This window comes from Desmodus rotundus, chromosome 12, assembly GCF_022682495.2.
Source record: "Desmodus rotundus isolate HL8 chromosome 12, HLdesRot8A.1, whole genome shotgun sequence".
In the NCBI taxonomy this organism is placed as follows: Eukaryota; Metazoa; Chordata; class Mammalia; order Chiroptera; family Phyllostomidae; genus Desmodus; species Desmodus rotundus.
In genome coordinates, this window is record NC_071398.1 from 43,673,535 (window position 1) to 43,697,866 (window position 24,332).

Genomic DNA, 24,332 nt, shown 5'->3' on the forward strand with positions numbered 1-24,332 from the left:
GATAGGCACCAGAACTCTGTGTCAACTCATCTGTGGGGTCGCTTCAGGATGTGTGGGTGCCCTGGGTGGCAGTTGTCCATGGTACTTTGTGATTCTATGCATAATAATGGGATTCTGTCTTCCTGTGTGGGTCTATGTGACATGTATGTCTGGTGATATTGTCATTCTGTATATATATATGTGTCTTGGACATAATTCTGTGAACCTGTGGAGAGGTTGTAATTCCCCCGTGTGTGTTAGTACCTGAGTGAAGTGCTTCTGCCCAATATGTCTCTGGTTACTTTGGGTTTCTGTGTTCCTGATTAGGGGAGGTATTGTGGTTTGTTTGGTTGTTATTTATTTTTTGGTCCGTGTGTGTGTGTGTGGTGTTGAGATGCTATGTACATGTGTAGAACTGTTTGACACCATAATTCTGTGCACTGATGTCTGTGTGATATGATTCTCTGCACTTCAGTGTGTGTGTGAGAGAGAGATGTGGTGTGTCTACAACTTTATGTTCGGATGGCTGTGCCTCTTCTCTCCGGTCTCTGTGTATCACCCTGATAACCCCTCTCCTGCGACCCACCTAGGGATCTTTTCAAAGAACAAAAACCACTTTCCAGACTTGGCATTTGCTGCTCCCTCTGCCTTCAATGCCTTTCTCTCTTCCACGCTCTCCTCACTCGTTTATCTCCTACACACACTTTACATGTAGGTTCCGAGACTCCCTCCTCCACAGAGTCTTCCCTGCTTGTCCCAGCTGGGTGAGATCCTCAGCCTCCTGAGAGCCCCCCTGTCCCCATCACAGCTCTAGGTCCTCTGTCTGAGTATTTGTAATGGAGTGACTGTAGAAAGTACATACTGTGTCAGGCCCTCTGCCAAACACTTTACTGGTGGGCTTATCAAACTCCTCTAATCCTACACACTAGGCATGACGATTAGCTTCATCAATCCAGAATCCAAATCCATTAGGTCAGCCTTCCCCCCGCACACCAAAATAACCTCAAAAGTTTGTCCCAAAAGGTGGGCACTAGACAGCAGAGTAGGAATAAGGGCCCCGGGGTTAGGCAGCATAGGGCCGAGTCCTCACTCTGCCAGTTCTTCTTGTATGACCTTGAGCGAGTGCACTGACCTCTGCACATCTGTGTCATTTGTAAAGCAGAGATGACACTAGATCTCCCAGGGTGACGGTTGGCTGTGGTTGTGGGGAGCGGGTGTCAGACTGCCGCAAGAAGAGCCCTAAAGGGTTTAGCGCTACAGTTCGGCATGAGTAGCAGTTGAAGACTTGGAAAAGGTGGTCTGCAAGTTCGTTTGTGCGGGGGCTGGGGGACCTTTTGCGTGAGGCTACACTATGCAGGGCCTCTCGGGTCCTCAGAGCTCGAATTTTCTCCTAAAGGCACGAGGAGCTATGGAAGACTGCGGTGGGGGTGGGGGGCGGTGAGGAAGAAGACGGTGCAGCCAGCGTCTGAGCCTTAGGGGACCTTGAGTTAATAACTCAGAAACACTGAGCCTCAGAGTTGGAAATTTATTCTGCTGGTTTGAGAAACCACCCATTTTTCAGAAGGATAACAGACCCTAGAGAGGAGAGGAAGATGTGTTCAAGGTCATACAGGTAGTTGACACTTGGGCTAGACTCCGGTCCCGCGTTGGGCTTGGTGTGCCCTGCAGAGCAGCCACACGTAGCCACCAATCCCGCAAGACGGCGGGTAAATCCCACTTTAAACCCCAAGAATCTTCGGTCTCCGGACGTGGCAACTTTGAGAGCGGGGGCCATGTGGGGCCTTTCTTCCCCAGTGCGCCCGTTTGCACCTTTTCATGGGCTCGTTCTAGGGAGGGGGACACTGCGGGCCTTCTTGGTCACCTTGTCCACCGCGCAGTCTGGGGCAGAAGAGCCCTGCGCAGGCGCGCTAAGGCAGCCTTCGCGGCCCGCGCTTTACGACACTTGTGCAGCAGCGGCGGCTGTAAGCCGGCACTCCTTCGCGACGATTCGGCCGGGTGCCGCTGGCGGCCGTTGCCAGGGTGGGGGTCGCTTTGCGGCATGGCGATGGCGGAGGGCGAACGGGCTGAGTGTGCTGAGCCCCCCCAAGACGAACCTCCAGCTGATGGCGCTCTGAAGCGGGCAGAGGAGCTCAAGACGCAGGCCAACGACTACTTCAAAGGTGCGCCCGCTCCGGAGGGGGCCAGGGTGGGTGGACAGCTGCCGGGGTCGGGGGGTGCCGGGCCCGCGCGGAACCATGGCAACGCGGAGCGGCAGCCTGGGCGCGGGCCCGGCACTACCAAGTGACCAGGCGTGGGGAGGACTAGGTTGGCGCTACCCAGGGGCGACAGAAGGGGGCTTCTGAGAGGAAAAGTGGTACCTGGAACTGGCGGACGGAGCGGATGCTACAAACTGGGGATCATGAGGAGGGGGCGGGAGAGGGGAGGGGAATGAAGGTTCCATCAAATGTGAGCCCCCGAGAGGTGCCAGCTTTTTGGTGAGACCTGAAGAGGACGCTACCAAGTTTTGACATGGGGCGGGGGGGGGGTGATGGCTCTACCCAGTTGGGAGACCCGGGGTGGGTGGCACCCGGTGGGGGTTAGGGTGGACAGCTCCAACAGAGTAGGGAATCGTGCGGGTGAGGAAGTAGGAAGCGTGAGGTTGCACGAGGAAAAGGGATGTGTGGAAGGCCCTGCGAGTAGAGGTGAGGGAATCCCAAGAATAGTGTGACTTTGGGTCATGAGAAGGAGAAAGATGTGGGGGCACTCATTCATTGATTCACTCAGCATGGTTGTTGAGCGCCTGCTAAGGGCTGTGCTGGGCTCAGAAGATACAACAACCAATGAGAAGGATGCAGCCCTGCCCTTATTCAGCTCCTAACGGCAGCAGGAGACTCAAGCAATGAGTAACTACACAAATTAATAAAATACCCAGAAGTTGTGATGAGTGTTCTGAAAAAGAAAAAAAAAAACCCTACAGAGTGTGAAGTAGACAATAAGGGTTGGAGGCTGCTTTAGGTAGGTAGTCAAGGAAGGCCTTACTGAGGAGGAGGCATTTAAGTTGAGAAGGAGAATTGGGGAGGGGTGCTCCAGGTGGGTGGAGCCTCAGGGGCAGAGGAGCGGAGGGAGGAAATGAAAGGACACTGGTGGACCTGGGACTTCAGCACAGTTAGTGGGGAGACCGATAAAAACAAGTCTGGGACAGGGGCCAGGCTACGTAGGATTTCATACATCATTGCAAGGACCAGTTTGGATTTTACTCAGCTCTCCAGGAGGAGACACTGAGTAGATGCATAGGCCAGCTAGGAGCTCCCAGGAGAGGGATTTGGGTATGAGCAGCCTACAGATGGAAGAGAACAGGCCGGGAAGGGATGAGGTCATCTCGAAAGAGAAGGGGCCCAGGACAGAACCTTGAGGAATTCTAATATTTAGAACAAAAGAGGCAGAGGCAGAGGAGGTGGGGGGGGGGGGGTCAGTGAGTAGAAAGAAAATCAGGAAAAGTGAGAGAAGAGAATGCTTCTAGAAGGAGACGGCTGTGCCCTGGGTCAAATTCTGCCAAGGGGGTCACGGGGCATTGACCTTTGGATTCGGCTCCACAAGTGTTGGTGGTAGTTTGACGAGAGCAGTCTCCGGGGAGCGATGGGGCAGCGGCACTGAAGAATGAATGGGAGGTGTGGACGAGGAGACAGCCACTGTTGACAGTGTTGCGAGGATTTGGGTTCTGAAGGGGAGTGGAGAAATGGGGGAGGGAGCTGCCTTTTTCCTAAGGATGGAAGAGACCAGAGTCTGGTGCATGTGAGGGAGCCTTGATCCTACGGGAGAGAGGAGAGACTTGCAGTGGCAAAGCCCTGGACGAGGGGTGAGGCGTGGGATGAATCTGGAGCCCTAGAGAGAATTGGCCTTCGGTGGGAGCACAAGCAGGTTCAAAGAGTAGGAAAGTTTGATCAGGCTGAGGCAGCCAGGGGGAGGTGGCACTGGTGGGAGATGGGGACACAGGGCCGTGAAGGCCAGGTCAGGGACAATGAATGTCATCCTGGGGTGGCAGGGAGCCACGGGAGGTTTTAAGAGAGGAGCAACCATGGTCTGATTAGTGTTTGAAAAAGACCCCCCAGCTGCCTTGTGGAGATTGGACGCAAGGGTCAGAGCGGGGACCAGGAAGGAGACTGACAGTGGGCAGGGGAAAGGTGTGGTGCTGCCAGCCAGGCTGGAGAGACAGAAACGGACTCAAGGAATGTTTCCAAGTGGCTGCCTGAAGAGAAGGAAGAGGGAACTCCAGGCAAAACGAACTGATGGCAGAGGCCCAAAGGCCTGGCACCGACATACGGAACGGGGCTGGCGTGTTAGAGGCAAGAGGACTTAGTTTGGTGAGGCTGCAGGGAGGAGCCTGCACTTTCTGCTGAGGACTCCGGGGAGCCGGGGCTGGTTCTGGGAAAGGACAGAGTCGGGTTTGTGCTTTCGAAAGACCCCTGTGGAGGGGCAGGAACCTGGGCAGGGTGCGGCGGAAGGGACGGAAATGAGTAGATCTGAGAGGTGTGCAGAAGGCCGTCTAGACCGAACATGATGGCCGCCTGGCTTCAGGGGCTGAGGGAGCCGGTGGTGTCCAGCATCAGGCCCAGTCTCCAGCTGCGGATGACATGGCAGATGGGGTCATCCCTCAAATGGGCTTGGGTGAAGCAGCAAGTGTGGGGGTTGATGCTGAGGCCCCTCGTCCCCCAGGACCTGGGATCTGAGTTCCTAGGAGCCGCGGGGCTGGGCGAGCAGCCGGGGGTCCTGGCATTGCGCTGGCATGGAGGAGAACACCCCTCCTGGTCCCGGCCCCTCTCTGTGTGGCAGGCAGTGACAGGCTCTGGAATAGCAGTAACAAGAATAATTGCAGCTCCCTTAATTGAGCCCCTGTGCCGGCCAGGTACACCACTTTGTTTCATCCTCCCTGGGGCACTGGGAGGTAAGTGGGAGCCGCCCTGTTTGTTTTATAGAGGAAGCTGAGGTGCAGAGAAGCAAAACCACGTGCCCAAGGTCAGAGCGTGTGAGCCGCAGGGCCGGATATCCCCCTTCCTCACCGCATGCGTGGCTCCCACAGGCAGAGTCTTCTCTCCCTGACCATCCTGGCTCCCTGCAGGGGTCAGAAGACCCCCTGCCCACCTTTCCCACCCCCCACCCCCAAGGCTGGGTCACCTCTGTGAGCTCAGGCCCGGTCCCCGATGTTGTTCAGCTCTCTTCCCTGTTTTTCTGGGCCTTATCAGCCCCCTTCTGTAAAGTGGGGGAGGTGGTGTTTCACTCCCAAGGAAGCCTTCAGGTCTAAGAGTTTGTAGACATGGTTTAGAGCTCCGTCTGCCTGGGTTCAAATCTTGTCTCTTCCTCTTCCCTGCTGTGTGACTCCTGAGCAAATGACTTAACCTCTCTGTGCCTCGGTTTCTCATCTCTACACTGGGGACTGTCTTGATGATTCAGTGCGCTCCTATTTGTAAAACACACGGAATAGGGACAGGATGTGGTGCTTCGGGATGTGTGTGTGAAGGGCCCCTCCCATTTCCTCTGCTCCATTCTCTTCCCTTCGCGTAGTCATTCATTTGTTCCTTACACAAGTGTCCGCTGTGGCCACGTTTCACACGTGAGTTCATTTAGCCCTCACAGCCACCCCATGAGGCGGGGCCGTTTGTGACTCCCCGTTTCAGGCGATCAAACCAAGGCTTCAGAGAGGGGCGGCTGTTTGCCTGAGGTCGCGTGGACCTCAGAGCCGGATGCCAGACTCTCAGACACCAGGCTTAAAGCGCCACACCAGGCGGCCGTTCCAGTAGCATCTCACCCAATGGGAGAGTGGGCCATCCCAGCTCTGGAACACGGCCAGGAGGCTGGAAGGAGTCCTCGGAGGCACTGGCATCCGGGGAGGGTCAGTCAGACCTGGGCTGCCTGGTGCTGCCCGTGCTTGTTTCTGGGAAGTCCTGGGCTTGCACTCCGGGGCTCACAGGCCTGGGGGGACACACCCGTCACAGAATGCTGACAACCCAGAGTGGGCAGAGCTGGGACTGGTAAACCCAGAGGGGTACCTGACCCTGCCTGGGGGTCAAGGAAGGCTTCCCGAAGGAGGGGACACCAAGCCATTTGAAAGATTCCTGGATGTTAGCCTGCAGAAGGAACCATTGTATTGTTCCCGGCCATCTCCCTGGGACCTGGCTTCTTGCTCTAGGGTTGGGTTGGTTTATCTGTCTGTTTCTTTTCCTTCCTTCCTTCCTTCCTTCCTTCCTTCCAGAACCCTCTTCCATTCTGTTTCTTCACCTGACTCACGTTCTCAGCCTCCAGGTCTCAGCTCCAACATCCCCCCTGGCTCCCCAGCCCTCAGCACTCGGCTCCCACTTCATGGGGATGGGTCTGTGTGTCGTCCCCCCTCCGTATTCCCCACTGGACTGTGAGCCCTGGAGGGGCAGGGCCAGGGTGGGGTTGCTGTGTCCTGAGACACGGCAGGGACTCAAAAGGAAGTAAGACTGCAAGACCCCTGCCCTCATGGGGCTTAGGTTGAAATTGGGGAGATAGATTATAAGCAAATAAATAAAACAAACAAAAACCCAGGAGGTTTACCAGATGACGCTGGAGAGAAGTAAAGCAGGAATTGGGGTAGGCGTTCCCATGGTAAGCCAGGTGTTAGGAGGACTCTGGAACTCACGTCCCAAGGACAGGTGCCAGCTGCCCAGGGATACCCGACTGGTGAGAGGCAGAGCCGGGCAGGGGCCCAGGCTGCCTGCCTGGGTCTGTTCCAGCCCCTGTGCCAGGCTCCCCCAGAGCCTACCAGGCGTGGAGGGTGAAAGAGAGTGGGGGCATTGGGTCTCGGCCTGGCCCCGAGTTCCCACCTGCCACTTTTGGTGTGACCTCAGTTACAGGCTTTGCCTCTCTGGGCCTCAGTCCCCTCACTTGATAAATGGGGTAATGCGGTTGTCCTCGGGATCGGTGTGAGGGTTCGGTGAGGGGCCCGTGTACCAGGAGGGCACATAGTGCATCATGGTCCCTCACTTCTGGCAAGCCTTGGTCGTCTGCCAGTTGAATGGCCACATGGGAGGGGTTCGAGCCTGGCTCTGGGAATATAGACTGGGTGTTTGACCTTGAACAAGACCTAATGACCCAGCTGTAAAGTGAGCACCAGACGGTGATTATGCTGTGGAAACGTGAGGATTCCACAGGTCCAGGTAATAAAGTGCACAGCCCTGGCCAAGTAACTCAGTTGGTTGGAGCATCCTCCTGACATGCCAAGGTTGTGGGTTCGATCCCCAGACAGGGCACTTCTGAGCATTAACCAGTGAATGCATGGATGGGTGAAACAACAGGTCAGTGCCTCTCTGTCTCTCTCACTAAAGATTAATAAATAAAAATGAACAAATAAAGTACAGGGCACAGCCATAGCTCGTTTCAAATAAGATCGATCTCTTCCCCTTGACCCGATGTTAGCATCCTGTCGTTCTGCGCTTAGAACATCACTGTCCAGACCCCCTGTGGCTGTGGCCTGGCAGCCTCCCCTCCTCATCTGCCCCAGCCACACCAGCCTCTCAAGCCCTGCCCGCCTGCGCCGCCCCCCCCTCCCGTCCCCCACGCCTTTGCACCTTCTTTTCCTCCTGTCGGGGATGCTCTTCAGTCCGGTTTGTGACTGCCTTTGGATCTTGGCTGATGTCTCCTTCTTGAGGCCTAAGTCGGTTCCTTCTCCTTCCCCGCTTCCTGTTCTGGACCCCCTCTTTGGACTTGTGTCCTTGTTTGGGGGCCAGACAATCAGGGAGCTCAGGGCAGGCCCAGATTGGCTAGGTTATAGCTCAGGAACTGTCCTCTCTCAGAGAGACCCCCCTGAAGTCCTGTAAGTGTCACCTAGCCTGGGGCCTGGAGGAGTGACGGTTGGTTTGGTGGGCAGGTGTGTGGCAGTGACCTTGGGGCCCGGGGACTTGGACCTGAAGAGACAAGGCCTGTGCTAAGGTGGGATGGTTCAGACAGGGAAAAGGTGCAGGCTGAAGAGACCTTTATGAGCCCAGCTTTGGACCTCAGTTTCCCCATTTGTAAATGGGGAGACAGGGTCAGCCCCCAGCCTAGGGCCTGTTCTTGCTGGGTGGCAGCAGCCCTGCCTCATACCTCCTCCTCCTCCTCCTCCTCTGTCTCCACAGCCAAGGACTACGAGAACGCCATCAAGTTCTACAGCCAGGCCATCGAGCTGAACCCCAGCAATGCCATCTACTATGGCAACCGCAGCCTGGCCTACCTGCGCACCGAGTGCTACGGCTATGCGCTGGCTGATGCCACGCGGGCCATCGAGATCGACAAGAAGTACATTAAGGGCTACTACCGCCGGGCCGCCAGCAACATGGCGCTGGGCAAGTTCCGAGCCGCCCTGCGTGACTACGAAACGGTGAGCCGGTGAGCCGGTGAGCCGGGCCTCGGGGACTAGGCCTGCTCCCTGGGCCTGGTGGATGCTGAGGGCCGAGGGGGCGGGGCGGGGAAGGACAGCCTCCCTGTGCCTGGGGGGAGGGGGGGCCGTTACTCAGCACCTACTCCTCCAGCAAATGCCCGGGAGGCCCCTTAGCCTGTAGCAGACTGACCGCCTGGGTTCACATCCGCCTCAGCCGTGACTCACTTGGTCACCTGGGTGAGTCACCTGGCCCTCTGCACTTCCTTTTCCCCCTCCGAGAAATGGGAGAGCAGCGAGACCTGCCTGTGCGGGTTGCTGTGAAGGATGAGTGTTTCCGCTTTCCGAACGTGAATCACAGCTCTGGGAGCAGGCAGGGCTCCGTGCCGATGAGCCGTGGGGTCTCTGTGGTGGTCATGGTCGGTGGACGGAAGCCACTCGTCCAGGGGAGAGCAGCAACCAGCCCCAAGTCACTGAACAGGTGGACAGAGTCAGAGCAGAGGAGGGCAGAGCCGGGAGGAAAGGGGACCCGGGTGTGCTTCGGGGGGACAGCAAGCAGGGGACGCGCTGTGCTGAGGCAACGACAGAGGAGGCCCAGAGAGCGCCGAGGCCCTGCCAGTCCCCTCACCCATCTGCTGCTCCCAGTGCTGCTGCTGCTCTTTGCGCATCATCGTGGCAGTGGGAGGGCGTCCAGAGCTCATGCCTTCACGCCACACACCTCCTCCAGCCTTCACGTCGACCAGCCGAATGAGTTGTTGCAGTGGCCTTGTGAGGTGGGAACAGGTCACTGCATCGTACACTTGGTACTGAGGCCCAGAGGGGTCAGGTCACCCGCCCGCCTACATGCAGCCGGTGAGTTGGAAGGACGGAGAGCTGGGGTTTGAGCTCCGGCAGCCTGGCCCTGTGGCCCCTGTCTCCTCCACTTCAGAGAGGTGACTCCCTGCGAGGCGGGGTTTCGTTTGTTCCATTCGTCGGGAGGGTGCGCCGAGGGGCTTGGTCAGTGTTTGTGGAACGAATGAGAGCCGCAGGCTGCAGCTGGAGGGACCCGGTCAACCTGCTGGGGCTGGCAGCTGGCTGCTGGCCTTGGGTGGAGGGGGCCTTGCAGGCCCAGGGAAAGCTTGAAGCAAGCCCCGGGCCTGCGTGGGTGGGGGCAGAGGCATGCCGGAGGGCGTAATGTAGAGACTGAGGGGCAACATGGGGGAGGACGTGGGGGTAACACCCAGGAGGATGGGGGAGGAGCGGCAGAACAGAGTCCTTGTAAGCTCGGCTCTGAAGCCGTTGCTCTGTCAGACGTCCCTCGTCCGTCCATGGTGTCCACCTCTGGAGCACGGTCACGAGCGGAGTGTCTGTGGGGCTCTGCGGAAGTGGTGTGAGTAGCGGCCAGTGGGGTGGCAGGGCTCAGTAACGAGTGACCCAGAAGTTCAGTTGGGGTTGGGTGGGGGCGGGGCTTTTCTGAAAGGGTACCGGGTTGGGGAGTCCTGGAGGGGGGCATTTGAAACTGAGGTGCAACCCGAGCACAGGTGTGCCACAGGGTCTTTGTCCACCCAGGCTGCAGGCCAGGAAGCCTTTCCCTGGGGGGAAGATCAGGGATCTTCTGGCTCTGGCCCAGACTGGGGCCTAACCCTGAGTCTCCCATGAGGCTGAGATGGTCCTTCCAGCCATCTTGTGTGGGTGCCAAACCTGAACTTCATCCCAGGCCTTGCAGGTGTCTTGGAGGGCTGGTGGGGGTGGCGGGGGGTTGGTCCACAGCCTTTTTCAAACCAGCCCACATTTCATTGTCACGACCCGTTTCCCCGTGGGGGCTCTGCCAGCAGCCCTGGGGAGTCCCTATGTGAGCCTGAGATCCTTGCCCAGCTGGACGTGGGTCTGGCCCACCATCGCCAGCCACCCGCATGCCTACAGGCTGTTCGCCCTCCTCCCTTCTGATGCATTGCATCAGGCTCTCCGGGCCCTGGGGTGGCTTCTCATGCAGAGGCTTCACCTCTTACCTGTGGAGCCGTCCTGCTACTTGCTGGGGCACACCCTTGGAGGCGGAGCCGAGCTGTGACCTTGGTTGAACAAACGAGTCCAAGGCTCTTTCTTCCTCAGCCTCAGTTTCCTCATCTGCATCCTCACGTGGGCTGGAGCTCTGTTTTGAGCTCTTTACATCCGTGGGTTCAGTTCATTTAACAGGAAGGAAATAGGTCTGGAGAGGGGGATCCCCTCCTTCAAGGTCGCTCAGCAGGAAGTGGCAGAGCTGGGACTTGAACCCAGAGCTGGTGCTCACAACTGTTGGAGGGCTGTGGAGCTGGTTTAGTGGTTGGAGAGCAGCGCTTGCGTCACCATCAAATACAGCGAAGAAGGAAAAAGGTCGTTATCCGGGGGAAATCATGTATGTATTTTGTGAAAGGATGTCGTTTGCGTGGATGTAGATGTGTGTTGGGTGTGATGTAAAATGCATGTACTCCGTGCTGTGAGTCGCGATCAGAGAGTGCAGGTCGCTGGCTCCAGGGTCGGCACGCCCCGCCCACGCAAGCTGCGTGGCTCTGAGGGCTTTGCTCTCCTGCTCAGCGCCCTCATCTGTGAAAGGGGGCCGGTGGGGCCTGCCCCAGGGTGTCCGTGTGAGGACGAGGGCAATCAGTACATTTAGAGGGGGACCCGCCCCTACTGAGCACTCCTGGGGGTGTCAGGGGAAGCACTGGCTATGTCAGGGGGGCAGGACCTTGTCAGGGTCTGGGAGCTGGGGTGTCTCTGTGTGCCCCCTCTCCAGGGCCAAGCCCTAGGCCCTCCACAGGAACCGAGCTCCCTCTCCATGGGTCCATGGTGACTCCCCACCCCCATGCTCCCTCATCTCCAAGTTACCCCCTTCAGGCCATCCTTGCTTCATGATTCCCTGCCCCTCCAGTGGCTCCTCTTCTCAGAAGACCCCACCTGTGCTCCTTCTGTCTGTGGTTGGAACTCAGCTGGTCTCGTGGGCCCAGGCGGGAACTGGGGGGCTCCTTCTGCACTCCCCTACCCCTTCTGGGAGGGTTTGTTGGGTTTGGTTTGTAATGTGGTTTGCATTTGGGTCTCTCACAGCATAGTCCAACGCAGTTGGTTAGAAATGCGTCTGCCTTGCGAGCCCGCACCAGCACCGGTGCACCTGAGGCACGGACACGTGACAGCACAGGGGTGGTCCCAGCCAGATCCTCGTAAGGCGCCCACCATGGCGGGGACCTTCATGTCCTATGGCTCCTGTGATCTTCATAGCGCCCTGCGCAGTGGGGCTGTTACTGTCCCTGATTTACAGATGAGGAAGCTGAGGCCCGGAGAGTAGGTCACTCCCCCAGGCCCCACAGCCCGGAGGTGACAGCCTGGTGCCAGAGCCAGGCTCCTGACCATGTTTGCCCCGGGCTCAGTTCTTGCCCTCGGCTCAGTTCCTGCCCCAGCTCAGGCTGTGCACTTCTATGGTCTCTCTCTCTCTGTCATTATAAGAGGGATGTTGGCTGGATCGGTTCACTAGAGCGTCTCCGCCTGTGGGGTGAGGACCCAAGTGTCAGACCTAAGACCGGCGCGGCGCAGTGCCTGCCCGAGAAACCTGGCTTCCCTCCGGCTGTCTGTGCCGTGGCGGGCCGGCAGCTGTCCGGCCGTATCTGTCACTGTGTCGTTATAGACGATCACAGTACCCATCACATGTTGTCATGTGGGTCCCCTAAGGTCAGGAGCACTTGCAGTGGGGCCTAGCTCCTGCTGCTGGTCTGTAGTCCCTCACCCCCAGTTCCAAACCCAAGCTGATCAGAAAACCACGGTTTTTCTAGTAAGTTTGGTGGCAAACTCACCTGAACTAATAGAGGCCGTTGATGGTGTTCATTGTTCCCATGCAGTGCGACGAGAGGTTCTGCTGCAGAAGCAGCAGTGTGTGTGATGACCGGGTACCACTCAGAGCTCTAGGGGTGCCGTGTCTCCCTTCTGACACCCAGCACCCACGCAGCCCCCGCGGCTGCACAGGGGGACCGCGGGCCTGTGCCGTCCTCTCACCGACTCCAGCACAGAACCTGTAAAACCAGCTTCTTACTTTGGGATGTAATACCAAGATCCCACTCTCCCCGGCTCCCCAGTGACATGTCTGGCATGACTGCATGACTACGTAACTACCACAGCCAGGAGACTGACGTGGGTACAGCCCAGCTCCGCTTTGTAGAGACGGACCCAGCATTAAGTCCTGACCCAGCGGGCCTCGGCTCCTGAGGCGCCGCTGGCCTCCCAGAGCGGGAGCCTCGCAGGGCCACTCCCCCTTCCCCAGAAGCGGTAACAGTCCCTGGAGGGAGGCCTGGCTCACTGCGAGGCCCTGTGATGGGCCTGCTGTTAAATTTTCAGCACCCCCACTTCCCGCCACAGGGCTGCTGCCTGCTGCCGCGCCCCCCCCCGCCCCCACTTTCTAGAAGCTGAGGGAACACCAGGAGGTAGGGCTGCTCGCCCTTGGAGGCCTGACCCCAGAGCAGGCGCTCAGGACCCCCACCCTGTCTCCCTGGAGGGCATGCGGGGTGCGAGGGGACAGTGGCATCGGGCAGGGGAGGGAAATGTCTTAGCATGTGTGACAGAAGTCAGGAGACTCCACAGGGAGAGAACGGAACCCTGGCTTCTCGGGTCAGCGACACCCCTCTGGGCCTCAGTTTCCTCGTCCCTCGGGCGGGATTGGGCAACACCACCCAGAGCCGCTTTGGGGATAAGGAGAGTAAGTTAGGTACACAGGGAGCGCTCAGAAAATTGGCCACGCTCTCGCTTCTGCTCCCAGGGTTGCTCCTGCTCCTCTTCCCCTGCAACCCCCCCCCCTTGTCGGGTAGGCCCGCCCCTGCCTCCACCCCCGCCCTGCCTGTGACACGAGAACAGAGGCTGGTGCAGAGGGAAAGCTGGGTGGCTCATCCCTTTGCCCAGTGGGCACACACTCCCTGACGTGACCCTGCCGCAGCCCCGCCCTCAAGGGCCACCTTTGGGCGGGAGACTGGGAGACAGCCCCTGTCCAGCATCACTCAGGGCTGGCCAGGCCATACAGGGGCTTGAGGGAGCCCAGAGGGGTTGCCTGACCCAGCCTGAGTGATGGGCCAACAGGGACCTGGAGGAGAGGAGCGAGACAGACTTGGAGGTGGGAAGAGGTGTTCTGGGCCAGGGGCAGCTGTACCGGCCTGGGGTGAGAGCCGGTGGCGCATGTGGGGACTCGGGAGTTTGGCCTGGCGGGCAGTGCTGGCAAACAGAAAGCGGGTTCCCGTGAGCCAGCCCAAGTGGTAGTTTGCACTTTTCCCCAGGGTGTGGACTCACCACCCCTCCCTGCTGGGAAGGACTCCAGGGGATGTCTGGTGCTGCCTGCCTCCCGAGCCTTGCACCACACCTATACCCCAGGTGGAGCTGCCTGGCAGGGTGCCCTAGCCCGGGCCTGCCCAGGCAGGGAAGAAGCCATTGCCAGCCAGCCACAGCCCCGTTTCTGCTGCACACGGGCCGCACAGCCATTCCTGGGGTGGATGACCCATGCTGACCCTCTGGGGCTAGTGAGTGCACCTTGGCACAGGCTTCTGACCTCCTCTGCCGGCCTTCCATGGTATGGGGGGGGCATCACCGCCCCTCTCCACACCTGGGCACAAGAGCTGTGGGGGCCACTCACAGCAAATAGATAAACTGTCTGAGGCCCCGAGGAGCAGTGTCACATGCCCAAGGTCACACAGTGAGCCAGTGGCAGAGCCGGGATCTGCATCCAGCCGTCTCTTGCCTCTGAGCTTGGGGGACCCGAGTCTGTGGGAGGCCGTACAGAAGGTGGGGGGAGGGAGGAGAGGGGCTCCTGTTGCTGAGGACATGCTGCGCCCCAAAGCGAAGCAGTGTTCCTGCGTGTGAGCTGGTTTGACCACCGGCAGCTCGTGGAAGGGGCCCTGAGGAGCAGCTGGCACTTACGTGGGGTTGGCTCTGACCTGGCGCTGCTGCACCCACCGCCCAAGTGCTTGCTCCTTTAGTCCTCACCTCAGCCCTCAGAGACGGGCACTAGCACTGCCCCGTCTTCCAGGGGAGGCAGCCGAGCCACAGGGAGGCGGGCTCACCTGCCCAAGGTTACTCAGCAGATGATTGGTCAGCTGGGATTTGAACCCACGCAGCCTGGATCTGTGGCCCACTTCCCCTCAGGAGAGGGGACCCATTTGTCCTGAGTCTCCCCAAAAGCCCCGGGTGGAGCGAGGAGCACACGGGCACTGAGCCCTGCAGGTGGAGCCCATCTTCTTCCCCATTTCACAGAAGAGGGCACTGAGGGTCAGGGGGTCTGGGTCACCCAGCAAGTCCCCGGCCCTCCGGATAAGTCTGGGCTGTTAATCACGACCTCAGACCCAGCCCACCTTTCCCGTCAGTCCCGCCCGCGGAGCTTGGACGCATTGTGAGGATGGCAGTGACAGGCGCTTCCACCTACCCTGGGGCCCACAAGGGACCTGGGCTGGACATGCGCCCCTCGGTGGGGCGGTGCGACTCTGATGATCGTCCGAGCTGAGGTTCATTAGGAGCGCCCACGTGGGTCCCAGCTGACGGATGGGGCCCAGTTGGTTGGAGTGTCGTCTTGGAAACCGAGAGCTTGCCAGGTCTGATCCCCAGCCGAGGCACATATGAAAGACAACCCATCGATGTTTCTCTCCCTCTCTCTCCCTTCCCCGCTCTAAGCACATCCTTGGGTGAGGATTTTTTTTAAAGGGGGCAGAGCGCACCAGTGTGGGTTGCTGTGTTTCCCCTCATGGCAGCCCTGTGTGTCTGGGTTGTGGGTGCAGAGACCAAGGCCTGGAGATGGGAGGTGTCTGGGGTTACACCACTAGGGCACTAGGGCCTGGACCGTCTTCTCCTCCCTGCTCCGCCCCCTCCCCGGTCTGACTCTGAGCGTTGATGCCCCTCTGCGTTCCTCCCTCTGCCCCCTGCTGCCCAGGTGATGAAGGTGAAGCCCCACGACAAGGATGCTAAAATGAAGTACCAGGAGTGCAACAAGATCGTGAAGCAGAAGGCCTTTGAGCGGGCCATCGCGGGCGACGAGCACAAGCGCTCCGTCGTGGACTCGCTGGACATCGAGAGCATGAGTGAGTCGGGCCTGGGTGGCCCGCCTCCCCCAGCCCGGGATGCTCCCCATCCCTGCGTGGGCCTCTCCGTTCCCTGTGCACACCGCGGGGGTGGGGGGGGGGGGCGGGATTAGGTGGCCTCTTGTCCCTGTCCAGATTCAGGGTTTGTGTTGCCCATTTTGGGAGACATGGGCGAGCCCCTCCTGTTGCCCCAGTGCAGCACCCCAGCAGTAGTGTCGTCCCTCATGGGCTTCCTGAGCCTCCGGTTCCTCTGGGCGCTCGGATAGTCCAGCCATTTGTCCCTCAGTCAGTTATTGAGCACCTGCTACATGCCAGGCACTGTTCTCGGCACTGAGGGTATATGTAGCTGTGAACAAAGCAGTCTGCCCCCATGGGCTGATGTTCTAGTGGGGAGAGAGATGCTTGGTCAGGAAGTGAATTCACAGTGTGAAGTGCTATAGAATCATGGCGGGGGTGGAGGGGTGTGGGGGGCCTCGGGGCCTCAGAGCCTGCCGAGTGGGAGGAGTGGGCCGTGGGAGGGCCTGGCTGAGAGTGGAGTCCTCTCTCCCGCCATCCCCGTCAGAGCCCGCGAGCCCAGAGCTGCGCCTGCCCTGTGCCTGGGAGCCAGGCTCTCCCACCCCCGTCCCCCCGAATACATGCCTCTGCCCCTGACGCAGCCCCCATTCCCACACCAGCTATCGAGGACGAGTACAGCGGGCCCAAGCTGGAGGACGGCAAGGTGACAATCACCTTCATGAAGGAGCTCATGCAGTGGTACAAGGACCAGAAGAAACTGCACCGGAAATGCGCCTACCAGGTAACACGTCTGTTAAGTGCCACACACCTGTGACCCGGGAGAGCGGCACAGCGCCGGCAGTGCCGAAGCTCAGCCACAAGGGGCAGGTCGCGGGGAGAGTAGCAACAGTAGCTTAACACTTGGAGAACTAGCGGTGCACTGGGCACTGCGAATCTCTTATTTCTGATACTTTTTTTTAGCATTTCTTTTTTAAACATTTTAATCCTTCTGCCCCATATGTTCACACATGTTGTCTCCCTTTTCCACTAGATCCTTTAACGCATTTATCAGAGTTATTTTGAAGTCTCTGGGTGGTAATTCCACCATCTGGGTCCTCTCTGGATCTGCTTCTGCTGTCTGTTCCCACGTGTCCTGGTTTTTCATTGCCCGCGGACATTCTGTGTAAGAGAGGCTGAGATACACCTCCCTCTGCCGGGCCGGGGTGTGAGGGGCTGTGGGTCCCGCCTGCAGTTCGGGGCTGCTGTGGCTGCCTGAGCCCACCACCGGCTTTCCTGTTTCCATGGCGGAGTCAGGGTCTCCCTTCACCAGGGCTGGGAAGCCAGTGAGGTCTTCGTGTCGTCAACTCGCCAGCTTTTGGAGCGGGGATCGTTCTGATCTCCAGGTCCCTGCCAGAGCTTTGGGTGCTGGGGAGTGCTCTGCTCGCCAGTCCCCTCCACTTTTGTGCCTCAGGAAGTCTCTCCTCACCTCGCTGCCCTACGCCTTGCCTTTGGTGACAGCTGCGAGAGAGTTCCGGGCGAGGGCCGAGGCCTTCCGTGGCTGGGGCTCTCTGGGGCTCCCATCTGTCCCGTGAAGTCTGCGGTGCCCCCTCACTCAGCCGTGGCGGACTTGCCCTCCTGCCACGCAGCCGGGGTGCCCGGGGTGAAAGCGATGCCGTCTCCTCCCCCGAGGGTGGCCCGGCACTGTCTGCCGTTGGACTAACTTAGGTTTCTTTGTGTCCTCGGCTTGCAGATGTGTTTTGGTTTTGGTTTCTGTTTTCTAAATTTTGTGGGGATTTTGACTTGTTCTTACCATCAGGGCGTGAGTGACAGTCTTGTACAGCTTCATACGCCCCGACCAGAGTGGACATCTACTTTTAACACTTAGCGATTTCCGTAGCTTTTTATTTTGAGAATTGACAAACCTCCAGAGAAGCCAAAAGAGCAATTGACTCCCACGTGCCCTTCACCAAGATTCGCCAGCCGTGAAGGTCCTTCTTTTTTCCAAACCACTTGAGGATCAGTTGCATGAGAACCTGTACCTCCTAAAAACAGGACGTCCTCCTGCATGACTGCGGTTCAGCTGCTGCGCCTCAGAAATGCGGCCTTGGTACGCCGCCCCTGACGGATGCAGGCAGTCCGCAGACCGGCAGCGGAGTGTGGGGACGCGGTCAAACACACGTGACGTCGTCACGGCCGTGTTTAAGTAGCAAAAACTAATGTTTCTACATTTCTAGGCAGACACTTAAATTTTCCCGGTTTTCTTACAAACATCCTTTTTAGTTGTTCCTTTAAAATCCAGAATCCACTGGCGGATCGCGCGTTGCACGGGACCTGCCTTCTTACTTTCACTGAGAAGAGCCTCGTGCCTTTTGGGGGGGGCGGTGCTCTTCAGTGCCCTGACGCACAGATGTGCCCAGGCCAGTTCTATACCGTGTTCCACATCTGGATTCACCCGTGTGTTTCGTGGCGCTGATTTTCTAAAGAGAAACTAAGGATCTCGATTCTGATGTTCAAATGCCAGATAGGCCACTCGGGTCACAGTTTGGGGCACACCTCCGGCCCTAGCCAGCACCCCACTTGCCTGGGCCTGCCCTGCCCATCCCTCTCATCTCCGCCACCCCCCCCACCCCCCGTCAGTCCAGGGTGGGAGGCAGGCCCGCTCACAGCCTGCCCTGCCTTCCAGATTCTGGTACAGGTCAAGGAGGTCCTCTCCAAGCTGAGCACTCTGGTGGAGACCACGCTGAAAGAGGTGCGAGTGGCCGGGGGCGGGGGTGTGGGCGGGCCGGGGGCGGGGCTCCCTGGCTGGGGAGGGGCCGTGGAGCTCAGAAACTCACAGACCCACCTGGCTTGGTCTGCCTTCCCTCTCTCCCTGACCCCATGTCTGTCCCCCCCGATGTCCCTCTTCTCCTGGCCTCTCGGCTTCTGTCCCACCCTCTTTGTATCTGTGTCCCCTGCCTGTGTCTTTGCATGGTTCTTCTCGGTCTGCCGTGACCTCTTGCCCTTCCCTCCCCCCCTGCCCCCTCCCCACGTCTCTCTCTGGCCCCTCCCTCTCCGGCGGCCTCTTTCCTTCCAGACAGAGAAGATTACAGTGTGCGGGGACACGCACGGCCAGTTCTATGACCTCCTCAACATATTCGAACTCAATGGTTTACCCTCAGAGACCAACCCCTACGTATCCTTCCTCAGAGGAGCAGATCACCGCCCCCCACCCAACCTGGATGTGGGAGAGGAGCCCTCAGCAGAGGAGAAGGCCTGAGCCTAGCAAAGGAGAGGCCGGAGCACTTACTCGGGCCCCAGGGTGTGGGTGGAGTGCAGGCCGGTCCCCCATGCTGTGACCCAGGCAGGTGCTCGGCCTCCCTGAACGCCAGCTTCTCTTCATCGTGAAACGGGGCTGCTGCGAGATCAGGTGCATCGACATCTGCCACTGCCCACACTGGGCCCCTCTTGGCTTTGCCACTGCCCAGCTGTGTGACCATAGCGGGTTACTTCACCTGTCGGGGCCTCAGTTTCCTCATGTGCAAAATGGGGGTGATAAGAGGGCGCACCTCGTGGGGTTATCGAGAGTAAATGAGTTAATGCGTGTGAAGTGCCCGCAGTCAGTGCTGGGTGTTTGCTGATGTGGTGATGGCTTGATAAGTGGCCACTCTAGGCCACCGGGCCCGGGCAGCGTTGGGTGGGGACAGGCATCCCATTGCTTCTGTGGCTCTGGGCCAGTATGTCAGGGAGCCTGAATATTTAGTATCTGCCCTACCGTCATCAGTTTCCCCCAAAACATGTGAGGCTGGGGACCTCAGCGCATCCCACTGAGGCTCCAAGAGGCCAAGTGGCGGGGCCGGAGCCGCACAGTGAGGAGAGGGACGAAAGCCCAGATCCCTGGGCACTGCTGACACCCTCCTCCCTGGGGAGGCGCTGACGGGGGCTGTGGGGTATGGGGAGGCTGGGACAGAGTGGCGCCTGCCTGTGTTTTCCTTAGCAGGGCAGATATTTAATGGTGACTTTGTGGACCGCGGTTCCTTCTCCGTAGAAGTGATCCTCACCCTATTCGGCTTCAAGCTCCTGTACCCAGACCACTTCCACCTGCTCCGAGGTCAGCCGGGAAGCAGCAGGGGCGGGGGCGGCGAGGGCCCTGGGCAGGGCAGTGGCCTTCTCCTCGGTGAGCCTCCGGTTTCGCCCCTGGGAAGCAGGGGTGCTGCGGCAGCCGTGCATTTGTTGTGCGCACGCTCGGGTGGCCCTGTGAGGTCGGGTGGGCTGTGCGCTGCACACTGGCGTCACACAAACAGAGCTCTGGGGGCTTTTGGTCGAGGGAGGGCCCTGAGCAGAGGAGGGCCAGGGGCTGACTCGGGTGGTACCAGGATCCCTTGGGCCTCCCTGTGGTGGACAGACCAAGGGCCAAGGACAGGAGCACGGGGATGTGCTGGCGCGGGCCCGGGGCGGGCAGGGGCTGGGTTGGGCTCTCTGTAAGGTGGAGTCCGGAGTGTTCACTGGCGGGCCGGAGCGGGGGTGCTCCAGGGTGAGGGCTGGAGCACTGGCTGCCGTGGACGGACAGGGGAGACAGGTGGAAAGAGCAGGGTATGGGCCAGGGGATGAGAGGCCCGGCTCTGGACATGGCTCGGCTGTGGCTGAGAAGACACATCAGCCACTCCCGTGGCGACTACTGCACGTGTCAGCCTTGTGGCCACATGCCCCTGTGCACTTCGTGGCCCACGTGCTCCTCCAGAAAACAAGCTGGGAACCGTGTCTGCCCCTCGTTGGTTTCTGTGAGGGGCCAAGGAGCTGCGGCCTGAATGTCATCAGCGTGAGGCCACTACACAGGTCTCCCTGGGCCCCCAGGCGGCTGAGGCCCCCAGTGGTGGGGAGCTGAGGCTTCTTTTTGTCCTGCTGTTGGCCAGGCAACCACGAGACGGACAACATGAACCAGATCTACGGCTTCGAGGGCGAGGTGAAGGCCAAGTACACAGCCCAGATGTACGAGCTCTTCAGCGAGGTGTTCGAGTGGCTCCCCCTGGCGCAGTGCATCAACGGCAAAGTGCTGGTGAGGAAGGCCGCCGGGCCCCCCCGGGCTTCCTCCCCCACCCGCCACCCATAGGGGCTCCACCTGGGCAGGTGTGTTGGCGAAGCGAATCGGAGGGCTGGGATGTGGCTGGCCCTCCCCCCTCACGCAGCTGTCCCCAACCTAAACCCCAGATCATGCACGGGGGCTTGTTCAGTGAAGACGGCGTCACCCTGGACGATATCAGGAAGATTGAGCGGAATCGGCAGCCTCCAGATTCAGGTGACTGGATGGGCCAGGTGATAGCACCTCCCCCGCCCCGCCCCAGGGGGTCCTCAGTGTCTCCAGCAGAGAGGAGCCTCCTGGGCTCGGATCTGAGCTGCCGTGACCAGGGCCCTGCCCTCGCTGACATTCGTGCACTTGGCCAGGATGGCAAGGCTGGGCCTCGGTTTCCTTAACTGTAGTTTGGGTTGGTGCACCTTGCTCCAGGGGCTGCGCTGGTGAGGGAGCAGCAATGTCCGGGGCCCAGGGTTTATTTACTCCTGCATCCAGCCCCTGCCCCGGAGTGGTGATGTAGTAGGGCACCCGCTCTCGTGACTGGGACAGCAGAGCAGTCACACCCGTGCGCACGCACAACTCTGGGAAGGTTTGTGGAGTGACAGGTGGTCAGAAGGGCCTCCCCGACGATGCCCATTGCAGCTGACACAAGATGAGGGGGCACCTGCCCTGCAGAAGAGCGTCCCGGGCAAGCACGGGGCTCCCAAGGCAGGGGCAGGCCTGGCAGGTGGGAGGGGCAGCTGGGAGGCCAGTGGTTTGGGGAGAGCAGGGAGGTTCTTTGGAGGGGTTGACCAGGCTGGAGCCTGTGGAGCCTGTGGAGCCTCAGGCCCGGGCAAGAAGTTTGGCCTTCCTTCCGGGGTGGCAGAGGAAGGCCGTGGGCGGGGCGGGTCCTGAGCGGAGTGGCGCTGTCAGCCCCTCCTGGCTGCAAGGCCTGAATGGACTGACCTGAGTCTGGAGGGAGGGGGCTCATCAGGGAGGCTGGGGTGCTGCCCCAGCAAGAAGACAGGCTGGCAACCAGCTCACAATCCCACCCTATGAGTGCCACGCCCCCTTGCACTGCTGTGGGGTGGGCACGGCAGTGGTCCGTGAGTGCACACGGGCAGGCGGGCCAGACGCTGACTTACACCTCTGCTTCCCCGCAGGCCCCATGTGTGACCTGCTCTGGTCAGACCCACAGCCGCAGGTCAGTTGCCTGGGGCTGTGGCCGGTGGGGGCGGGCAGGGGCTGGGTGGGTGGACAGGCACCCTAAGCTCCCTGTGTCTTTAGAACGGGCGCTCGGTCAGTAAGCGGGGCGTGAGCTGCCAGTTTGGGCCCGACGTCACCAAGGCCTTCCTGGAGGAGAACAACCTGGACTACATCATCCGCAGCCACGAGGTCAAAGCTGAGGGCTACGAGGTGGCACACGGTGGCCGCTGTGTCACTGTCTTCTCTGCCCCCAACTACTGGTGCGTCCGCATCGCCCCCACACATCCAAGCCTCTCTCCCCAGCCCACTGTCTCTTACTTTTAATGACAGGAAATTCCAAAGATACACAGAAGCATATAAAATAGTATAGTGAACCCCCACATCACCAGGCTCAACTGCACCAACCCAGGTCGCTCTCCAGCGCTCCCCACCCCGGGCCGTTGTACCCCGGGCAAACCCGGGCGTGACCTCTCCCACCCACTGGTGCGCCGTGTTTCTGAACGGCCGCCTCTGCGCACGCCTGGCAGTGCTGTGAAACCTCGTTAGAGGTCACCCAACCCCGGCCAGAGTTTGTACCATAAACCCGTCTCATAAACTTGTCTTCAGCTACTTTCTTCCAAGCAGGGCCCAGACAAGGGCTGCATTTCAGCCTCCTTAGCTCCGCATTCATCTGCCAGTTTTTGGTTGAAGAAACCAGGCCCCTCGTCCTGCTGGGGTGCCTGTACTCTGGACCAGGGCACTTCCAGTCTCGGGGGCCGGTCACCACATCCGTCTGTCCCCTGTGTCTCCTGGGGCTGCGGGTGCCCCACCCAGCTCCCTGCGCCCCCCCCCTTTTGTCTGTACTCCTCCTTCCCACTGCTGTCTCTGTCCTCTGTGTCCTTGACTCTCCATCTCTCAACATCTGTCTCCGTCAGTGTCTGCATGGGCTCTGTCCCACCCTCCCCCTTTGCCCTCCAGCCTTTCTGCTGCCCAGCCACCCGTCTTCTCTCCCCACCGGTTTTTGCCCCCTCTACTTCCTCTCCCAGCCCTGCTTTACCCCCCAGCCCCTTGCAGCCCCTGACTGGCCACTCTGCCCCTGTCCCCACAGTGACCAGATGGGGAACAAAGCCTCCTACATCCACCTCCGGGGCTCCGACCTGCGGCCCCAGTTCCACCAGTTCACAGCAGTGGTGAGTCGCCCCTCTGTCCCCACTCTGCCTGGGGAGGAAACAGCTGAGGACTGATCAGGAGGGGTCACAGGGGCAGTGCAACAGCCTGGGGGGGCAGGTGGGTGTCCCCATCTGGCACCAGGGACGCTGCCCCTAAAGTGGCCCCACCCCTGACTCTGCCTGTCTACGTGTGTCTGCTTCACAGCCTCATCCCGACGTCAAGCCCATGGCCTACGCCAGCACACTGCTGCATCTAGGGATGATGTGAGGCCCGCGCAGCAGGGGTCCCACGCCCCGTCCGCCCCCAGGCTTCGCCCAGGGCAACCTTGGACCCCCTTTTACTTTGTAAAGTTTGTATTTATTCCCCTTTAGGTTTGCAGAGGGGGTGGGGGGCTGGCCAGAGGGTCTGCTCCCTGTACAAAGAAGGGGGAGGTGGAGAGGCTGGGTTGGGGCGCTGTCCTGGGCATTTCCGAGGGAGGCCAGCTGTGGGGAGGGGAGGGGCCCAGAGGCTTCCCCGCCCCCTTTGTTTGCATGGCCCCTCCCTTGCTAAAGCAATAGGGCCCCGCCATAGGAAGACCCTGGAAGGAGGGTCATCAGGGAGGCCTCGCCTGCACCCCCTCCTGGCAGCCCTGGGGTGGGGCTAGGCTGGGGCTCACCCCTCCCCCAGCTATTTTATGTCTGTAATTAAATATGTTAAAATAAAGTCATTATTGTAAGTCAGCTTGTCTCTGATGGTAGAGTCTCCAGAGCTGCTAGGATTAGGGTGACCGCTTCGTTAGCAGCCAGGGAGCCGCAGAACCCCACCCCCTCCTCTCCCATCTCTCTGGGGCACCCTGGAGCTACCCAGCCAGGTTCAGGGAGGGCTCTGCCGCCTGGGGCGGAGAACCCGGCAGAACCAGCACACACAGACCGCAGTGAAGGGTGGGCCCGCTAGGCCGGTCAGGGAGGAAGCTGCAGGAAACTGCTTTCCTCTGCCAGCCTGGCGGCAAGTATTTCCTGAGGCCACTGAGCGCCACCACTGTGCCCTGGGCCTCTCACAGTTCGGGGGGCAGACCCCTGTCCCAGCAGGCCCGGCCTTGGTTCTTACATCACACTGCGAGGCAGACATTTCCACCCAACGAGGAAGCTCGAAGGTATTCCCACCACACCCTCTGTTCTCCATCAGAGGTCACTCTGACTCCCAGTCAGTCTGCCCGGCCTGGCCCTGGGCCCTCTGCTACTATTCCTATTTTCAAGTTTGAGCGCTCCTGGACCCACCTTATTCTGGGGAGACGTAGACCCAGGGGTTGTCTCCAGGTAGATGGCAGTGGACAGAGGGTGGAGTCAGGTGAGTACTCTGTCCCCACCAGTTGCCTCCCCTGGGGCAGAAATGAAGCCACCTCAGTCCTAATTCTGTGTTGGCGTTCAGGGGAACTCTGCGGGCAGAGTCCTTCTCTAAAGCAAGGCAGCGCTGCGGGACGTGTGGGCCCCCCCTGGGGCTGTGCACAGGGTTTAGAGTCTCCTAAGGGAAAGAGCATGAGTCCCGGGGGCCAGCCTCGTTCCTTTCCCATGAGGAAGCGCTGTGAGCCCTTCAGACCTGC

At 59.8% G+C, this 24,332-nt stretch overlaps 1 protein-coding gene across 1 annotated transcript; it reads left to right on the forward strand.

The window, feature by feature from the left end:
• Positions 1 to 1,939: 1,939 nt before the first annotated feature.
• PPP5C (protein phosphatase 5 catalytic subunit) lies at positions 1,940 to 23,472 on the forward strand. Its single transcript, XM_024569453.3, has 13 exons — positions 1,940 to 2,138; positions 8,091 to 8,332; positions 15,231 to 15,378; positions 16,053 to 16,174; positions 18,056 to 18,121; positions 18,446 to 18,544; positions 19,354 to 19,459; positions 20,262 to 20,404; positions 20,557 to 20,644; positions 21,562 to 21,602; positions 21,686 to 21,864; positions 22,692 to 22,773; positions 22,958 to 23,472. The coding sequence occupies exons 1-13, from the start codon at positions 2,018 to 2,020 to the stop codon at positions 23,018 to 23,020; spliced, it is 1,500 nt and encodes a 499-aa protein (XP_024425221.1). The 5' UTR covers positions 1,940 to 2,017; the 3' UTR covers positions 23,021 to 23,472.
• Positions 23,473 to 24,332: the final 860 nt, after the last annotated feature.

Bases quoted from the DNA above. Each gene is read 5' to 3' on its own strand.
- PPP5C (XM_024569453.3), top strand. From the start codon at position 2,018: ATGGCGATGGCGGAGGGCGAACGGGCTGAGTGTGCTGAGCCCCCCCAA. The intron at 2,139-8,090 runs GTGCGCCCGCTC...CTGTCTCCACAG, and splicing joins GGCCAACGACTACTTCAAAG to CCAAGGACTACGAGAACGCC. The intron at 16,175-18,055 runs GTAACACGTCTG...CCTGCCTTCCAG, and splicing joins ACCGGAAATGCGCCTACCAG to ATTCTGGTACAGGTCAAGGA.